Below are 16,115 nucleotides of genomic sequence, written 5' to 3'. Positions count from 1 at the left end.
TTAGTTTTTTTAAACAATCGAGCTCCTTCATGGACCTTAGTTTTTAAATTTTTGGTTTTTAAATATCAGAAGTACATCGAACTCTTTTTTTCCTCCCCACAATTTATATTGCTTGCATATATAATATAATATAATATAATATTTTTTATTTTTAAGAAATGTTTTAGTTGTTTTTTAGTTGAGAAGTAATGAAAACGACTTTGCTATTGAAATTTAGATCCTAAGACAAGTCCATGGAGCTGTAGCTAGAACACCCACCCAAAATTAGGGGAACAAAAATGCTTTTATGATATTAATTTGGATTTATAGAAAACTGTCCTAAAACTAAGTAGAGATTTGTTAATTCTCACGAAAGCAAAGTGTGAAAACTTTATTACAAATTTTCTCTGGGAAAGAACAGACAGCTTTCTTCTGTACAATTTACAATTTGAGCGGGTGGCTAGGGGTAAGAGGATATGTTACACTGATTACATTACTTGACCCAAAAAAAAGTGGGAAAAGGAAGATTACAAAACTTTCCTAATGAACTGAATTTACCTCAACTTTCTCAAACAAAGCATACATTTACAAGGGACGTTGTGGTAAATATTGCTCAAGACATTCTTTCAACTTTTGGAATGTTATTGGCTTTGATACGAATGAGTCCATACCGTTTTCATAACACTCATCCGCGCTTTCTGACAATGTATTCGCCGTCATCTGCAAGTATACCGCCCACCATTCAATTCTTTCGGTAAATGCTCAATTTACTGTCTAAATATGTTCTTTAATATTTTGATGGAACCTATGCTTATTTATTGACATATTTTTTCAATTATTGATTTTCTAAAAACAGTTAGCATTTAAGGGTATGAAAAAAGTGGTAAACTAAAGAAGAAAATATAAATATATGTAGTTTTTAAAAAGATTAAAGCTTTGACTTGGGTAAAATTTTATGATGCTCTATTCACCAATGTTATTATAATCAAGATTAAATAATAAGTATATTTTATATAAATGTATGTAGTTTTAAAAAAAATTAAAGCTTTGACTTGGGTAAAATTTTATGATTCTCTATTCACCAATGTTATTATAATCAAGATTAAAATAATAAGTATATTCTATATAAATATATGTAGTTTCTAAAAAGATTAAAGCTTTGATTTGGGTAAAATTTCTTTAAAAAATTGTATATAAGTAAAAATACTTTTAGTAATTATTATCTTTTAATCTTTTTATTTTTATTTTTCTAAAGAAAAGATAATATAAGGGAATGAGCCATTTTAAAAAAAATAGGGAAGTGAGAGTACTCACAGCAATGATGGGCATTCTTTTACGGGATGAGGGAGTCCAACAAGGAGTAGTTGGCTCGATTCCAGCATTTACAGCCGCCTCCCAGCTGCCTGTTTCCTCAAAAGAACGAATTAACCTTGTAGCTTGAAGGCCATCCATAACTGGCATGAACACATCCTGCAATAATCAAAACCTAGTTTCAAACTCGCCCTTTTAAATTTTAAAAAAAAAATAATATTTCTAGCATTAAATTTTAGAATTTACAAAAATAACTCAAATAAGTTCATTTTTAAAAATTATAAATTGCAGAAGCAAACATACCATGAGAATGAGATCGTAAGAACGTCGTTGAACTGCACGAACACCTTCAATTCCATTGGTTACCACGTCGATTTTTTGGCCAAACTTCTTCATCATGGATTGAGCCACCATAATATTGGTCTTATTATCCTCAACAAGAAGAATTCTGGGTTCCAATGCCATTGTTACTTCAGAACCACTACTGGCAGTTCTACAGTGGGAACTTGCATCGGACCTCTCTTTACCCTGATCTGTTTTTTGGAGTTTACTACTTGGCTTTTCCAATGTATCTTCTTGCTTTGTTTCCAACCGTTGAATGGAATTCACGTTCGCATTTTGGAACCGAGCATTTGCGTCGGGTTGGTTTGTTGATTTCTCCTTACCAAGATTTGAATTGATCTGACTTAATGAATACTGTGATTCGCTCGAAGTTAATGTGGCATTGCCTAAACGGAAATCTCTAAGAGCAGTCTCTTGTGGTTGTGGAGTGATGTTGTTTGAAGGAATATGATAAGAACCACCGTCCGCAAATCCATTGAGTTTGGTCGAGTTGGGATATCGAACTGAGTTTGGGATCATCCTTGTGGGTCCATTAGAAGATGATAGCGAACTGAAACTGTGGGGTTGGAATTGGAAAAAACCCTCAGTCATTTCTTCATCTGTGGACTCTTCATCTGAGAGCTCATCGGAATCGTCGGAAGTGCTGCTGCTGCTGCTGCTGGTTGAAACCTTGTATGGCAATACAAAGGTAAATGTTGATCCATGGTTCTCTCGGCTGGAAACGGTGAGATGACCACCCATCAATTCAACCTGCTCCAAAAGCAAGTGATAAAGTTTGAAGTTATTGAAAGTTGGGGACTTTTGGAGCAGAAAAGAAAGCTTTTAGTCAATTAATAGCATGTTTTTTGAAGCACATATGGTGTTTCTGGAGTGAGCAAGCAATTATTAACAGCTTACCAGTTGTTTGCATATTGCTAGTCCAAGTCCAGTCCCTCCATACTTCCGAGCGTGATCAGCACTAGCTTGCATGTACCTCTTAAAAAGGCTTGGTAATGCATTTTCTGGTTCATTTCAAACGAAATCAGGAGAATATTAATACCTATAATTGAGCAACAAGTATATTCCAATAATCAGATAAATAGCCAAGCGTACCTGGTATTCCAATTCCCGTGTCGTATACATCACAACGTATCCATACCGTCGTTTCTGGAGAACAAGATTTGCTTTCTCTATTTCCATTCATTATGGTTTCACTCTTGTTTGGGGTTCCTGGTGCATCACAATGCAAATGATTTCTGTCACCGTGTTTTTGGCCACGCAAGCCATTCTGAGGGGCTGGAAGACATGTTCCTCCTTGCAAACCATGCGCCGAAACTGTTGAGTTATCAGCCGTTGATTTCTTATGGCACTCTTCTCCTTTCCCCATGGGTGGATAGGGTAACACATAGAGGTTAATTCCAACCTTCCCTTGATGAGTGAACTTGATTGCGTTGCTGCATCATTTAATTATATATTTAGATGAAAATAAAATGAATCGTACTAGGTTCTTAAAGATACCATCAATCTTATTCAAGCAATCAATGTCCAAGAGTTGATCCGTGTAACCCTTTAGAGCTCTTTCTACAACTATAAAAAGCCACTCAGCATAAATGCTTTTATCATAGTCTAGTCTGTGATTTCTGCATGTGTTTATCAAGGATTTCATGTCTCTCATTGCCTAAATGAATACCTACTTATCTAGGATGCCTTTCTGTTTTTCAGGAAGTTGGTAATTTTGTAAAATGGGGTAACCTTTATCAAGTCAACCAATAAGGGAGGAAGGTATTATAAAATGAACTTCCCCAACACATGAACTAAAAATTGGAATCCGGAACTATAACTTATAATTTGAATGGAAATTCTTCGTGCAACATACATGTATAATTTATTCAATGAACAGTCCATATATGTTATTGTTCAAACCCTTACGAAATCAGTACCTGATCAAGTTGGTGAGAATTTGCCGAATCCTAAGAACATCTCCAATAACCTGAAATAGTTACATAATTTGGTGAGAATTTACACTTCAAAGACAGCGATCAAGCAACAGAAAGGTAGAGATAGCCATGGATTTCAGAATATCGTATGGGATCGAGCGATATGAATAAGCTAGAAAGCCACACAACTCTGGTTTCTGAAAGGAGGGGAGTGAATGGCATACAAACATTTTTTTTAGAATAATGCACATCTCTAGGCATCACCCTGTCTGCCTCAATGTTCCAGGCATAAAACAGTCCTCTGATGCCACCAGCCTAAGTTGGTTTTGCATATTGAATTAAGTGTCATACATTACAAATTACTCTGTTTTTAATTGTGATCCAGATGCCTATTGAGTATTCAGAAGACACAATCCAATTGATCGATTGAAAACTTCTAATATTTACCTATAACCCTCACCTCTATAGGAACATCATCTGCTATACGTCCCTCCAGAACTAAGAATTTTCGCAATGAGGCAGCAGCAGTCTGCAGAACATGTTTTACAACCTCCCTTGGACGGAATTTGGTAGTTTCCAACTTCATTACTCCTAATAAAAGGAAGGAAAACCATCAGATAGCTCAACAGGTTAGATAAATTGGGTTTCATTAATATGCCACAAGATAACGATCCTTTAAGAGAGTCGTGAATGTAGCCTAAATGTTAGAATTAAAACGATGTTCAAAACAAAGAAATTCAGACCTGATTCAACTTTAGACAGGTCCAAGATATCGTTTATAAGTTGAAGCACCAAGTCTCCTGAAGACAGCATAACTTCCAATAGATGACGTTGTTCCCGGTCAAGTTTTGTGGTGGACAAGATCTCAGCCATACTAACAACTCCAGACAGTGGGGATCTAATTTCGTGGGACATGGTTGCTAGCATTTGCTTTGCTCGCATTGTCTCCTCTGGAAGAATGTGAAACAAAGAGAGCTTGAAAACTCCAGAAACTAAACTGAGCAAAATTAAACGACCAGAAAGATCAAAAGAAGAAACTAACCCGTAATATGAATTGTTTTGTTCAGTTCTGATTCCTTTGCCTTTTGTACTGCTATCTCCTCACGAAGTTTTGCCATCTTTTCTCGTTTTTTAACCTTTCGCAAAAGAAAAAAAAAAATGCATCGCTCAAGATGACAGAAAAGAGATGGGATTTTGATTAGAAAAAATTGAAATATACAATCTGAATGACCACATGTAAAGGAGGAAAAGGAACTTGATGCAAATATACTGACGCTATTATACTACCTGATCAGTTATGTCCATTCCCATATAATTTATTCCAATCGTCTCCCCAGCCTTGCTAAAGACAGGTTCAACATATATCAAAAAGGTCTTCAGCCCAAACAATTCTGTATCAAACTGTATTTCCCTCTTTGCAGGCAACCCTTTCTCCAGAACTTCTTTCTTGAAATCTTGTGATTCTTTAACACCAGCACCACTAAAAATTTCAACGTCAGTTCTTCCTATAATATCCTGGGAAAAAGAATACCCTTTACATTACATAAGGAGCAAAAATGAAAACTAGAGGAAGAGTCCGCCCTGCTCCAATGAGTTATTATCTCATTTTAATTAAGCCATACAACAGCGTGCTGTAGAAAGCGATAAACGGTACTCTCAGATCTTGGATGTAAAAGAAAATGTTACCTCTTCTTCCAAACTAGGAAAATGATTGTAGATAAATCGGTAGCGCAACTCTTTGTCCTGAAATGCAAGTATTCACTACATCAATTTTTTATGGTTCACATAGGCAAGAATCATTGCAGCATGCAAAGAAGACTTCTCTATGTAGAGCAGAAATGAGAAGAATCTACAACTTCAAGTAGTTTCGATACATTTTGCATTATTTTTCTATTTCTTGGTATCATAAGATCTAACGGTGATGAGAATGAGATTTTATGTTTAAATAAAACCAGAAAGACTTGCAAAAATAAAGTTAGTTAAACAATTTAGGATCCGCAGTACACTTGAGCAGTTGAGCTGTCTTGTTTGTTATTTTACCTCTTAAGCTAAGGATGTGTTTATTCAAGAGACTATGATAAAAGGCCTAAGATTGAAATAACTAAATACTAAAGTCCAAACTGACGAACTCAGGTGCATCAGGATTTAACACTACACAGTTCAAATAGTACCTGATGACCAAAAACAATTGGTGCATTCTGCAGAACAAAATGCAAAAAATTGTCGGCTCTTTTCAGAATCTGTGACAACTCCTCAACTGGCGAGGACTGCTTTTCAATATTTTTTACGTTTTCCTGGAGTTTCTCTGCAAGTATTTGCTCTCGCTGTAGACTTGCTTCCAATAATTTTTCCAGATCCATGGCTCGCTGCTTCCAGTATGTCACTGTACCATACTCTGCGTCAATTTCAACTCTCTTACTTTGAACAACGAAATCAGTTTTCCTCCTTGGAATATCTTGCCATATATCACAAGATTCTTCCAAAATAGAAATTGGACGTTTATCACCAGCATATCTTTCTTCCTCAAAAAGATGTTCCTCTAATATCTTCAATTTCTTGAGCTCGACTTCTTTTCTCTGCTTGCTTAGGATGTCAAGTTCCTCTCTAAGGAGACGTACAGCATTTGCTTGTTTATACTCCCACTGTTTTGCAAGGTATTGTAATTGTGATGATCCTTTCTCAGTATAGTTAGTTAACTCTATAAGTCTCTTGAAATCGACTATTGTAGGTTCCTCTATTATGTTAACTTCTTCCAACATATCTTGATCTGCTCCTGGCCTTTCTACGTTGAACTGCTTTCTAACATCTGGTCCAACATCCTCAGGCCACATAGAAGTAAGGGCTTCGATGTCCATATCTTCAATAACATCAGTCTCCATCTCGCAGACCATGACAATTACTCAACAATTTCTTCCAACTTACACCAGAAAGTAAATGAATCGATGCTGATGCAAATAAATTCCTTGAGGCCGTAACACGTCGTATATCTTACCACTACCATGTTCCATCCAACGCGCACAAGAAGGTGTTAACAGACGAATAGGAGAAAGCCTTCAGACAGTCGTAGACGGTCGAAGTTGCCGAGCGTGTCCTGCATAACCAGAAAAGTTGAATAAATTGATTCATTGTATGGTTCCGCATCTATTGATCAAAAACTTAACATCAATCGAAGTATTCATACGCATATCGTTTCAGATTGAAACACCGTGTATAACTATTTTTCCAAAAACAAATTTAATCAGAAACAGACATAAGTGCAAGCGTAACCAACTGAATTGAGAAGATTCTTCAGTTCCTAAGCGGAAGATGCACATCTACCGTCAAAAATAAAAAATGTAAGCCTCGATAAATTTCATACACAGCAAAAGCTGATTATGCTCAGAACTGCAACTGCAAGTTGGAAAGGAAATTCGAAGCTAGATAAGGAACTCCTCAAAATTCATAACAAAATCTCCGAGAGTGAAACGACCGAGAAGAGAGGCGAAAAGATGACTCCAAACTCGAATTCCGATTCACGATCAGATTTAGAACAATGAAACCAAAATAATTCGCAAAATGCAAGTCAAAACGTAGATGAAAGCCACATTTACGAACGAAGAGGATAAAACTGCAGAACGCACGACTAAACGGATCAAACTTCACACTCAGAAAAGAAAATAGCGTATTACAGTACAATAAGCTAACCTCGTATTCGCAGCAAAGCCTTCCTTCGAATCACTGGAAATGAAAACTCAAGAACAGCGAATACCTTCAACTGTAGATCTGAGGAATCTTTACCAATATTTATCAAAAGCTTTTGGTGGCAATAGAAAAACCAGAGCCAGCCGCTGCGCGCGCAAGAGAGCAGAGAAAGCGATTGAATGCAAGAGAAAGAAAGCATGTGAGAGAAAAAGGAAAAACGAGAGAGAGAGAGAGAGAGAAGGAAGCAAAAAAAAAATCGAGAGAAAGAGAAGACAAGCTTAGGAAGCCATGTGCATTCGGAGGTCGAAAATATTATAGAATTCTTGGCCTTTTCGATCACCTTTTTTTCTTCAATTTTATATAAAATCGTAACTGATTCCTCTCGCGACAGAAATTTGAAGCTCCTCCTAATGCAAAATCATCAAGAACAGCAAAATCACATTTCACAGACTCTCCTCTCTCTGGTTTCTCTAGTGCTTTCTGATTGTTTCTCTCTCTAGATTTTCAGAGAACGAAAATGAATCAACAAAAACTCATACAAGAGTGACGAAGTGGCAGATTTAAAGGGGAGGCGAAGGGGGAGAGAAAGAGAGAGAGTTGAAAGCATACGATCACTTCGAGAGTTGGGAAAAAAAAAATATTTAAATCGCTGAACGTTTTTTTGTTGTTCCCCGCCATTTCATGGCTGACGTGTTTAACTGGCGCGTATTCCACACTCGCCAAAACGACGTAGTTTCAGTGGTCAGTGGATTCACGATATTGAACCCGCCAGGTGCCACCCAATCTCTCTCCCTCTCCCTCTCATTTTGCGTTCAATGGATTTTGCGCTACGTCTTATAATTTTAAGCTATATTATAAAAAATACCCTTAATTTTTTAATTTATTTTAAAATATTCATATTATTTCAAAACATTATATATTATTCTTATTTTTTTCATAAATATTTATAAATCATCGTCCGAATAAAAATTGGTTAGAATACTGAAATAAAAATTGACGCAAAATGATGTGATAACAATTAAAATATTTAATCATATTAAATCCTAAAGAACGATATTAAAGCATATAAAATGTTCCGATAAATATTGTGTTTTTATAATATATTAGAAGTAATATTTAATTTTTTTATTAAAAAAACCTATAAATATTATGAAATATTTGGTATATTTGACTTAATGTGTAATTAAACAACTGTATTTTTTTAAAGGAAATTGAATTTAAAATTTAAATAAAATTCCCATTCCTAGAAGATTGGAGAGGCCTTAATTTTTTTTAAAAAAAATTAAGTTTATTTATTAAATTACGTATTCAATCGATAGATTTGACTGAAATTTCATTAAAATAATTGAATCAAAATCCACTATCCCATAAATAAGAGGTATTAAAAATAATTGTGTTGGCGTATAAATAATTATTTAATTTGATCAAGATGTCCCATGCCAATTTTTGTAAATAATAATAATAATAATAATAGTCCACATTGAGTTAAATCAGGGTAAATTAAAACTATATAAAATTAATAAATATATTTTACTAATTTATAATATCAAATAAAAAATGGGTTAAATGGGGGATCCTTAACCAAAGTGGTTAAATCTTTTAACCATGGTTGGAACTTGGAAATCATAAAAGAAAAAAAAAAAGGATTTTAATAATAGAGTAACTTCAAATGAAATTAATCCACGTGGAAGTAATTGGGCAGAATCTGTGTGAGCGTCCACATGGTAGCAGAAAGCAAACCATCGCCAGATCGAAGAGACAGTCTCCAATGGTCAACGACTCCGTAATTAAATTGCTAATCCCATGTGGGATAACCATATAACTAAAATATTTATGTTTAATTAATTAATTAATTTCAGTGGTCCACTGGTTTTACTTAATTTTCCTATCATTTGCCTCTTGACCCACTGTTAATCTATATTATTAGCTTTGTTTTAGATCCCAATGTCTTAGGCAATAAATAAATTGACGAGGGTAAAAACGTCTTTTTGCCTTTTATTTTTTTAATATGCTTTTCCACAAGTTTTTTTTTCTCTTCATCTTTTGGTTTTTCATAAATATTTTAAAACGTAAAAATAAATAAAGAAAAATCACGAGAATATTAAACTAAAAGCTGACGTGTCGTAGGGTCGTTTGTTCATACTTAATCCAAACAAAAATTACAGTCTCGACCATTTCAAATATTTTGTTATTAAAAAAAAATATAAATCATAAGTATCTTAAATAGACGAGGATCATAGCTTGGACTTATTCTCTAGAATTATATTTACATTTTTAGGTAATTATTACGTAATTATCTAAAAATTATCTCATATTTACAATTTTAATTAATTATTTTTTAGGGATGGATATAAAGTGATAGTTTTTAATTAAGAACAATCATTATTCAATGAGAGAGGCTAAGCTAGATATGGTTGTCAAACAAACCCTTTAATTGGAATAATTAAGACATAATTAACGTTTATTAAATAAAAATTAGCATTTATAATTATGAGATTTAAAATAATGTTTGATTAGGTGGCCAATAATGACCCTTGGATGGAAACATACACTCGTCTTTCAAGGAAGGGCTAATTAGTATTTTAGATAATGNCATTTCATGGCTGACGTGTTTAACTGGCGCGTATTCCACACTCGCCAAAACGACGTAGTTTCAGTGGTCAGTGGATTCACGATATTGAACCCGCCAGGTGCCACCCAATCTCTCTCCCTCTCCCTCTCATTTTGCGTTCAATGGATTTTGCGCTACGTCTTATAATTTTAAGCTATATTATAAAAAATACCCTTAATTTTTTAATTTATTTTAAAATATTCATATTATTTCAAAACATTATATATTATTCTTATTTTTTTCATAAATATTTATAAATCATCGTCCGAATAAAAATTGGTTAGAATACTGAAATAAAAATTGACGCAAAATGATGTGATAACAATTAAAATATTTAATCATATTAAATCCTAAAGAACGATATTAAAGCATATAAAATGTTCCGATAAATATTGTGTTTTTATAATATATTAGAAGTAATATTTAATTTTTTTATTAAAAAAACCTATAAATATTATGAAATATTTGGTATATTTGACTTAATGTGTAATTAAACAACTGTATTTTTTTAAAGGAAATTGAATTTAAAATTTAAATAAAATTCCCATTCCTAGAAGATTGGAGAGGCCTTAATTTTTTTTAAAAAAAATTAAGTTTATTTATTAAATTACGTATTCAATCGATAGATTTGACTGAAATTTCATTAAAATAATTGAATCAAAATCCACTATCCCATAAATAAGAGGTATTAAAAATAATTGTGTTGGCGTATAAATAATTATTTAATTTGATCAAGATGTCCCATGCCAATTTTTGTAAATAATAATAATAATAATAATAGTCCACATTGAGTTAAATCAGGGTAAATTAAAACTATATAAAATTAATAAATATATTTTACTAATTTATAATATCAAATAAAAAATGGGTTAAATGGGGGATCCTTAACCAAAGTGGTTAAATCTTTTAACCATGGTTGGAACTTGGAAATCATAAAAGAAAAAAAAAAAGGATTTTAATAATAGAGTAACTTCAAATGAAATTAATCCACGTGGAAGTAATTGGGCAGAATCTGTGTGAGCGTCCACATGGTAGCAGAAAGCAAACCATCGCCAGATCGAAGAGACAGTCTCCAATGGTCAACGACTCCGTAATTAAATTGCTAATCCCATGTGGGATAACCATATAACTAAAATATTTATGTTTAATTAATTAATTAATTTCAGTGGTCCACTGGTTTTACTTAATTTTCCTATCATTTGCCTCTTGACCCACTGTTAATCTATATTATTAGCTTTGTTTTAGATCCCAATGTCTTAGGCAATAAATAAATTGACGAGGGTAAAAACGTCTTTTTGCCTTTTATTTTTTTAATATGCTTTTCCACAAGTTTTTTTTTCTCTTCATCTTTTGGTTTTTCATAAATATTTTAAAACGTAAAAATAAATAAAGAAAAATCACGAGAATATTAAACTAAAAGCTGACGTGTCGTAGGGTCGTTTGTTCATACTTAATCCAAACAAAAATTACAGTCTCGACCATTTCAAATATTTTGTTATTAAAAAAAAATATAAATCATAAGTATCTTAAATAGACGAGGATCATAGCTTGGACTTATTCTCTAGAATTATATTTACATTTTTAGGTAATTATTACGTAATTATCTAAAAATTATCTCATATTTACAATTTTAATTAATTATTTTTTAGGGATGGATATAAAGTGATAGTTTTTAATTAAGAACAATCATTATTCAATGAGAGAGGCTAAGCTAGATATGGTTGTCAAACAAACCCTTTAATTGGAATAATTAAGACATAATTAACGTTTATTAAATAAAAATTAGCATTTATAATTATGAGATTTAAAATAATGTTTGATTAGGTGGCCAATAATGACCCTTGGATGGAAACATACACTCGTCTTTCAAGGAAGGGCTAATTAGTATTTTAGATAATGCCTTTTCTTAGTGGATAATAATAATTTTTATTTTATTTTTAATCGATGGGTTGCCAAACATGTTCTAGATTCCCGAATTTGTGNAAAATATTTTAGTCAACTTTTACACTTGGATTTCTATATTATTCAAAGCAATTTCATTAATTAATTTAATTATTTTATTCCCTACTTTGTTTCCTTATTTTGATGCATTCTTATACTTTAAGTTATTTTGGGTTGATGACGTGGCATATTTGGTAAAATAATGTAGTTTAATAATTAAAAATTGTTGTTATTTTTTAGTTTGTAATAATTTTAGTCTTTGATTTTTAGTATATAATAATTTAATATTTGCAGCTTTAAAATATACCCTTTTATCTCTAATAAATTTATCAATATATATAATAAATGTGATTAAATTTTAATATCGATAAATTACACGTAAAATCAGATTTTTATTTTGTATTTTTTAAATCCAAACTAGCCTCGGCTACAATTTCATTAGAGTCCATTTATAATAAAAAAAGCTGATTCGGTAATGCATTGGAAATCACGAAATAATTAATTTTTATTCATAAATTATATATAAACCAATAAAACAACAAACGACCATATAATATGTATGAGTACGTTAAAATAATAATAATAATAAAAATAAATGCAAAAATAAATTATTGGACTTCGTAATTTAATATTGGCACATTTAAAAATTCTACTTATTTTTTTAATAATTTATCTGCAATACTTTTTATACTATCTATATTGATATATTTAAATTTTGTAAAATAAAAATAAAAATTAAATAATTAAATTGAGCCAATTCAGACATCGCCCCTTCATAACTCTTTTTTTTTTTTTTTTTTAATTTTTTTTNTGTTGAAAAATAAATGTCAGATCTAAAAATAATTTCTGATGCCAACAAAAAAGTAATAAATACAAATGAAATAAAAAATAAAAAATTTAAGTTTTGGGAAATCTGGTTTTGTTTTTTTCGTAAATTTGCAGTCAGTAAGATTGCTGACTCATATTTTCGTTCTAATCCACTCAGCAATTTCGCCATGTTATGATTGGTTGCTGACTCAGCCACGAGCATTATTTGATTGCCACGTGGATTGTGCGGGTCCGCCATGTAGACCTTTTTTGTCTAATAAGATGTTGACCCATTCAAAGTCAACGTTTTTGCAACCAACAAGGAATTATAGGTAAATGTAGAGATGTTGTAATATATAAGTAATAATATTTATAAAAACAAATTGAAACTTATTGTTTTAACGTCCAAATTTCAATTGGTTAAAACTGTTAAATTTTATTGTTGTTTCGCTCTCCACAAAAATTTCAGATCGTTGAATAGAAATAGAAGACGATAGTTTTATTATAATAAATGACCGGGATGTTCCCTTGTCCCCCAGAGAATAAAGAGAAGGCATTGCATTCCTCTTTTGGAAAAAAAAATGAAAAATGAGAATCTCGGGTTGGAAAAGAAAATTTTTGTCTCCTATTTTTTTAGGGGTCGCTAACGCTTTTTAAATATGTTTGAGCAATTCGATGAGTTGACCCAAGTCTCCACCTCGCCCGAAGATATCCTTTGCAAGAGCTGCATGTACATAATAGACTTATGGAAGTCTCGTGATGTCTCTATACAGTTTAATTTGGTTATGATATGTGAAAATCACTACCAAGGGAGTAAAATTCGAATTACCTTGTTGATCGAATATCTGAAGACAATAACATTATTTGAGATTCAATTCACTCCACAAACAAGATCGATCACGTCTAGCTTGAATGATTCTTGTTAATCAATTATCTCAATGCAATAACACTTGTGTTGAGATTCAAATCACTCCACAAGTAAGATCGATCATGTCGAGTTTGAATGATTCTACATGCAACCTAAACTATATAGAATTGCAAAAAAACTTAGTTATTGGGTAAAGAAAACACAAATGTTTTGTTATTGTATTTTTCTAAGTCTACTTACAAATACAACATACATGGTTTTATGTAGCCTCAAAATGAAGCTAATAAAGACATTCAGAGAGTTGTAACCATAATTAACCCTTATAACTAAATAAAAAGTCTTAAAATACATTAATGAAATACAATAAGTCTAAATTACTCTAAATTGTAATCCACCCAAAATTTATAACAGGAAAGATTCTTCTTCAATGTGGCATCAATTGAAATATCTTTTAATAATTTCAATAATATTTTATTCACATCTTCATTAAAGCATAGTGTATAATTGATGTCTCTCGGTTCATATCAGGTTCACTCGTTACCTAATCTACAGACTAAATGAGAAAATTATAGGTGATTCCATACATATAAATAACCAAAATAATGTAAATTCTTTATAAATAAGTAATAATAATAATGATATGTCTAATTTATTAAAAAATATATATATATATATAATTGATAAGGGGGTGAATTTTATATGGGATGGTGGAAGTTATAAGGACAGGTATCCCTAATTCGCGGATTCAAATCAATTGATAAGTAAAATTATATTTAAATAATTCTTAAATTAAATGATTAATCGATTCCGTCTCTTCTTCATTGTGGCTTATGAACGAAACCCATACTTACGTCCAGTAATATGTAAATTTCGTAATAAAAAAATTAAATAGTTATAATTAATAATAATAATAATAAAGTATTTAAAAGGTTTTATTAAGTTATAGGTAAATTCAAATTTGTCTTCACGTCACATTATTAAAATAATTTTTTAATTGGATTGTGGTTTTGTAGGCATACACGAGGGCCAAGAGAAAAGGCCCCATCGTTTCTAATTTTTTAATTAATTAATATAATGATTTTAAAATTTTGTCCAGATTCCAGAAAGGGTTCTAACTTCTAAGCGACACGTCGTTTTGTTTTTTCTTTTTTCTTTTTAATTTATTATTATTTTTTAAAATTTACCAGTGGTCGGTCACATCAGAGATTTGGAGGGAACCCCCGAGCTAATACGACGACGGATTGTATGAAAAGTATTGCGTACTCTTGGATTTGCTTTTGGATGTAGGAATATTGCACACTATCGTAATTAAATTTATATATAATATATTGTTTCGTTTATATTAACGTTTGAATTATTTTAATACAACAAATTAAAATTAATTTATATAAGCTTGAGATTCTTATAAAATATTTTATCGTTTCAGTATCCTTTAATTTTCTTTTATCAAAAATATTATTTCCATTAATGTTATATTTAAAATATTAAAAGAAATTATTGTTAATAGAGAGGCGAGCCTATATACTCTTAATAGATTATTTCTAAACTTTTAAACGTGACATTTAAAAGTTCATGAATATTTTTAAAATGCAATATTAAATATAATAATATATTTTTTATAATTTTTAAAAATCCTTTTCAAAGTCGCAGTGAATTCTTAAAACAAAGTATTAATGATTTTAATCCAAAACTAATTATCCGTGTTTTTTAAATATTTTTTAGATTTTTTTCTTTTTAATTTAAAAAATATATTATTGAAAATTTAAAAATTTATGAATATTTTTTTATAGATAAAAGGTAAAAATTTAAGAATATTTTTTAAATTTTATATACAGAATTTAATTGCGGAGTCAAGTTTCTCCTCACCAAGATCGAGTTATTTACAGAGTTGCCACTGGAAAGTACCGAGAACCAAGCAACGAGATTTGCCGACTAAACGCACCGTATCGACACACATAAGTAAGTAAGAAGTGAGAAGGCGATTTATGTTGGGAAGTGGGTCCCACTCGGCCCATGGCCTTTATGGGGCTAAGATCGTCTTTTTCTCTCGGACAGCTGGCCAAAGCTGCCTCACTCTTCCATTTTTCTTCTTAATCATCACTGTATAAACAAACAAACAATGCTACAGACCGCTGCCCCAACTCCAACTCACTGTAAATTAGTTTTTTTTTCTAATTTGTTTATATATAAAAATATAATTTCATCCTTATATTTTCAATATTTAATAAAATTATTATATAAATACAACAACAAAATAATTAATCTAATATACTTATAAGCTACTCAAAATTATTAAATAATACAAAAGTAAAAAAAAAAAAAAATTATTATAAACGGAGAGTATTAGAACTAAGGAAGCCTATACTAAAATTTTAAAAGTATCGAGACTAAAAATATATTTTAATCTTCATAAATTAAGCAATATAAATAAATTATATAAAAGACAAATAGGTATAAACAATGGATTATAACCTATAAAACTTAGGCGCCATTGTAAATATGAAGAAAGAAAGGGAATTTAGAAGCACAAATTGGAAGGACAAGACATAATCCCCAAACTAGGGGACTACATAATCTTTGGATAAATATGTCATGACGCAGACAACTTCGTGACAAAAAAAAAAAAAAAAAAAAACNTTATACCCTCTAATCTAAATAT

At 31.2% G+C, this 16,115-nt stretch overlaps 1 protein-coding gene across 1 annotated transcript; it reads right to left on the bottom strand.

The window, feature by feature from the left end:
* Nucleotides 1–251: 251 nt before the first annotated feature.
* Nucleotides 252–7,371, bottom strand: LOC111788092 (histidine kinase 5-like). Its single transcript, XM_023668267.1, has 13 exons — nt 7,233–7,371; nt 5,720–6,639; nt 5,235–5,291; nt 4,836–5,063; nt 4,591–4,684; nt 4,292–4,498; nt 4,009–4,139; nt 3,552–3,601; nt 2,725–3,065; nt 2,530–2,633; nt 1,594–2,382; nt 1,294–1,449; nt 252–699 (listed from the first exon to the last, which is right to left on the bottom strand). The coding sequence occupies exons 2-13, from the start codon at nt 6,437–6,439 to the stop codon at nt 565–567; spliced, it is 3,012 nt and encodes a 1,003-aa protein (XP_023524035.1). The 5' UTR covers nt 6,440–6,639; nt 7,233–7,371; the 3' UTR covers nt 252–564.
* Between the last annotated feature and the right edge of the window lie 8,744 nt (nt 7,372–16,115).

Source organism: Cucurbita pepo, chromosome LG02 (assembly GCF_002806865.2).
Source record: "Cucurbita pepo subsp. pepo cultivar mu-cu-16 chromosome LG02, ASM280686v2, whole genome shotgun sequence".
Classification (NCBI taxonomy): Eukaryota; Viridiplantae; Streptophyta; class Magnoliopsida; order Cucurbitales; family Cucurbitaceae; genus Cucurbita; species Cucurbita pepo.
Note: the sequence above shows the minus strand (reverse complement) of the source record. Positions and strands in the feature narration are given on the sequence as shown.

Excerpts from the sequence above, each read along its gene's own strand:
- LOC111788092 (XM_023668267.1), bottom strand. The coding sequence starts at position 6,439 with ATGGTCTGCGAGATGGAGACTGATGTTATTGAAGATATGGACATCGAA. Across the intron at positions 3,602-4,008 it reads CAGATGATGTTCCTATAGAG|GTTATTGGAGATGTTCTTAG; the intron begins GTGAGGGTTATA and ends TAACTATTTCAG. Across the intron at positions 1,450-1,593 it reads CTTACGATCTCATTCTCATG|GATGTGTTCATGCCAGTTAT; the intron begins GTATGTTTGCTT and ends TGATTATTGCAG.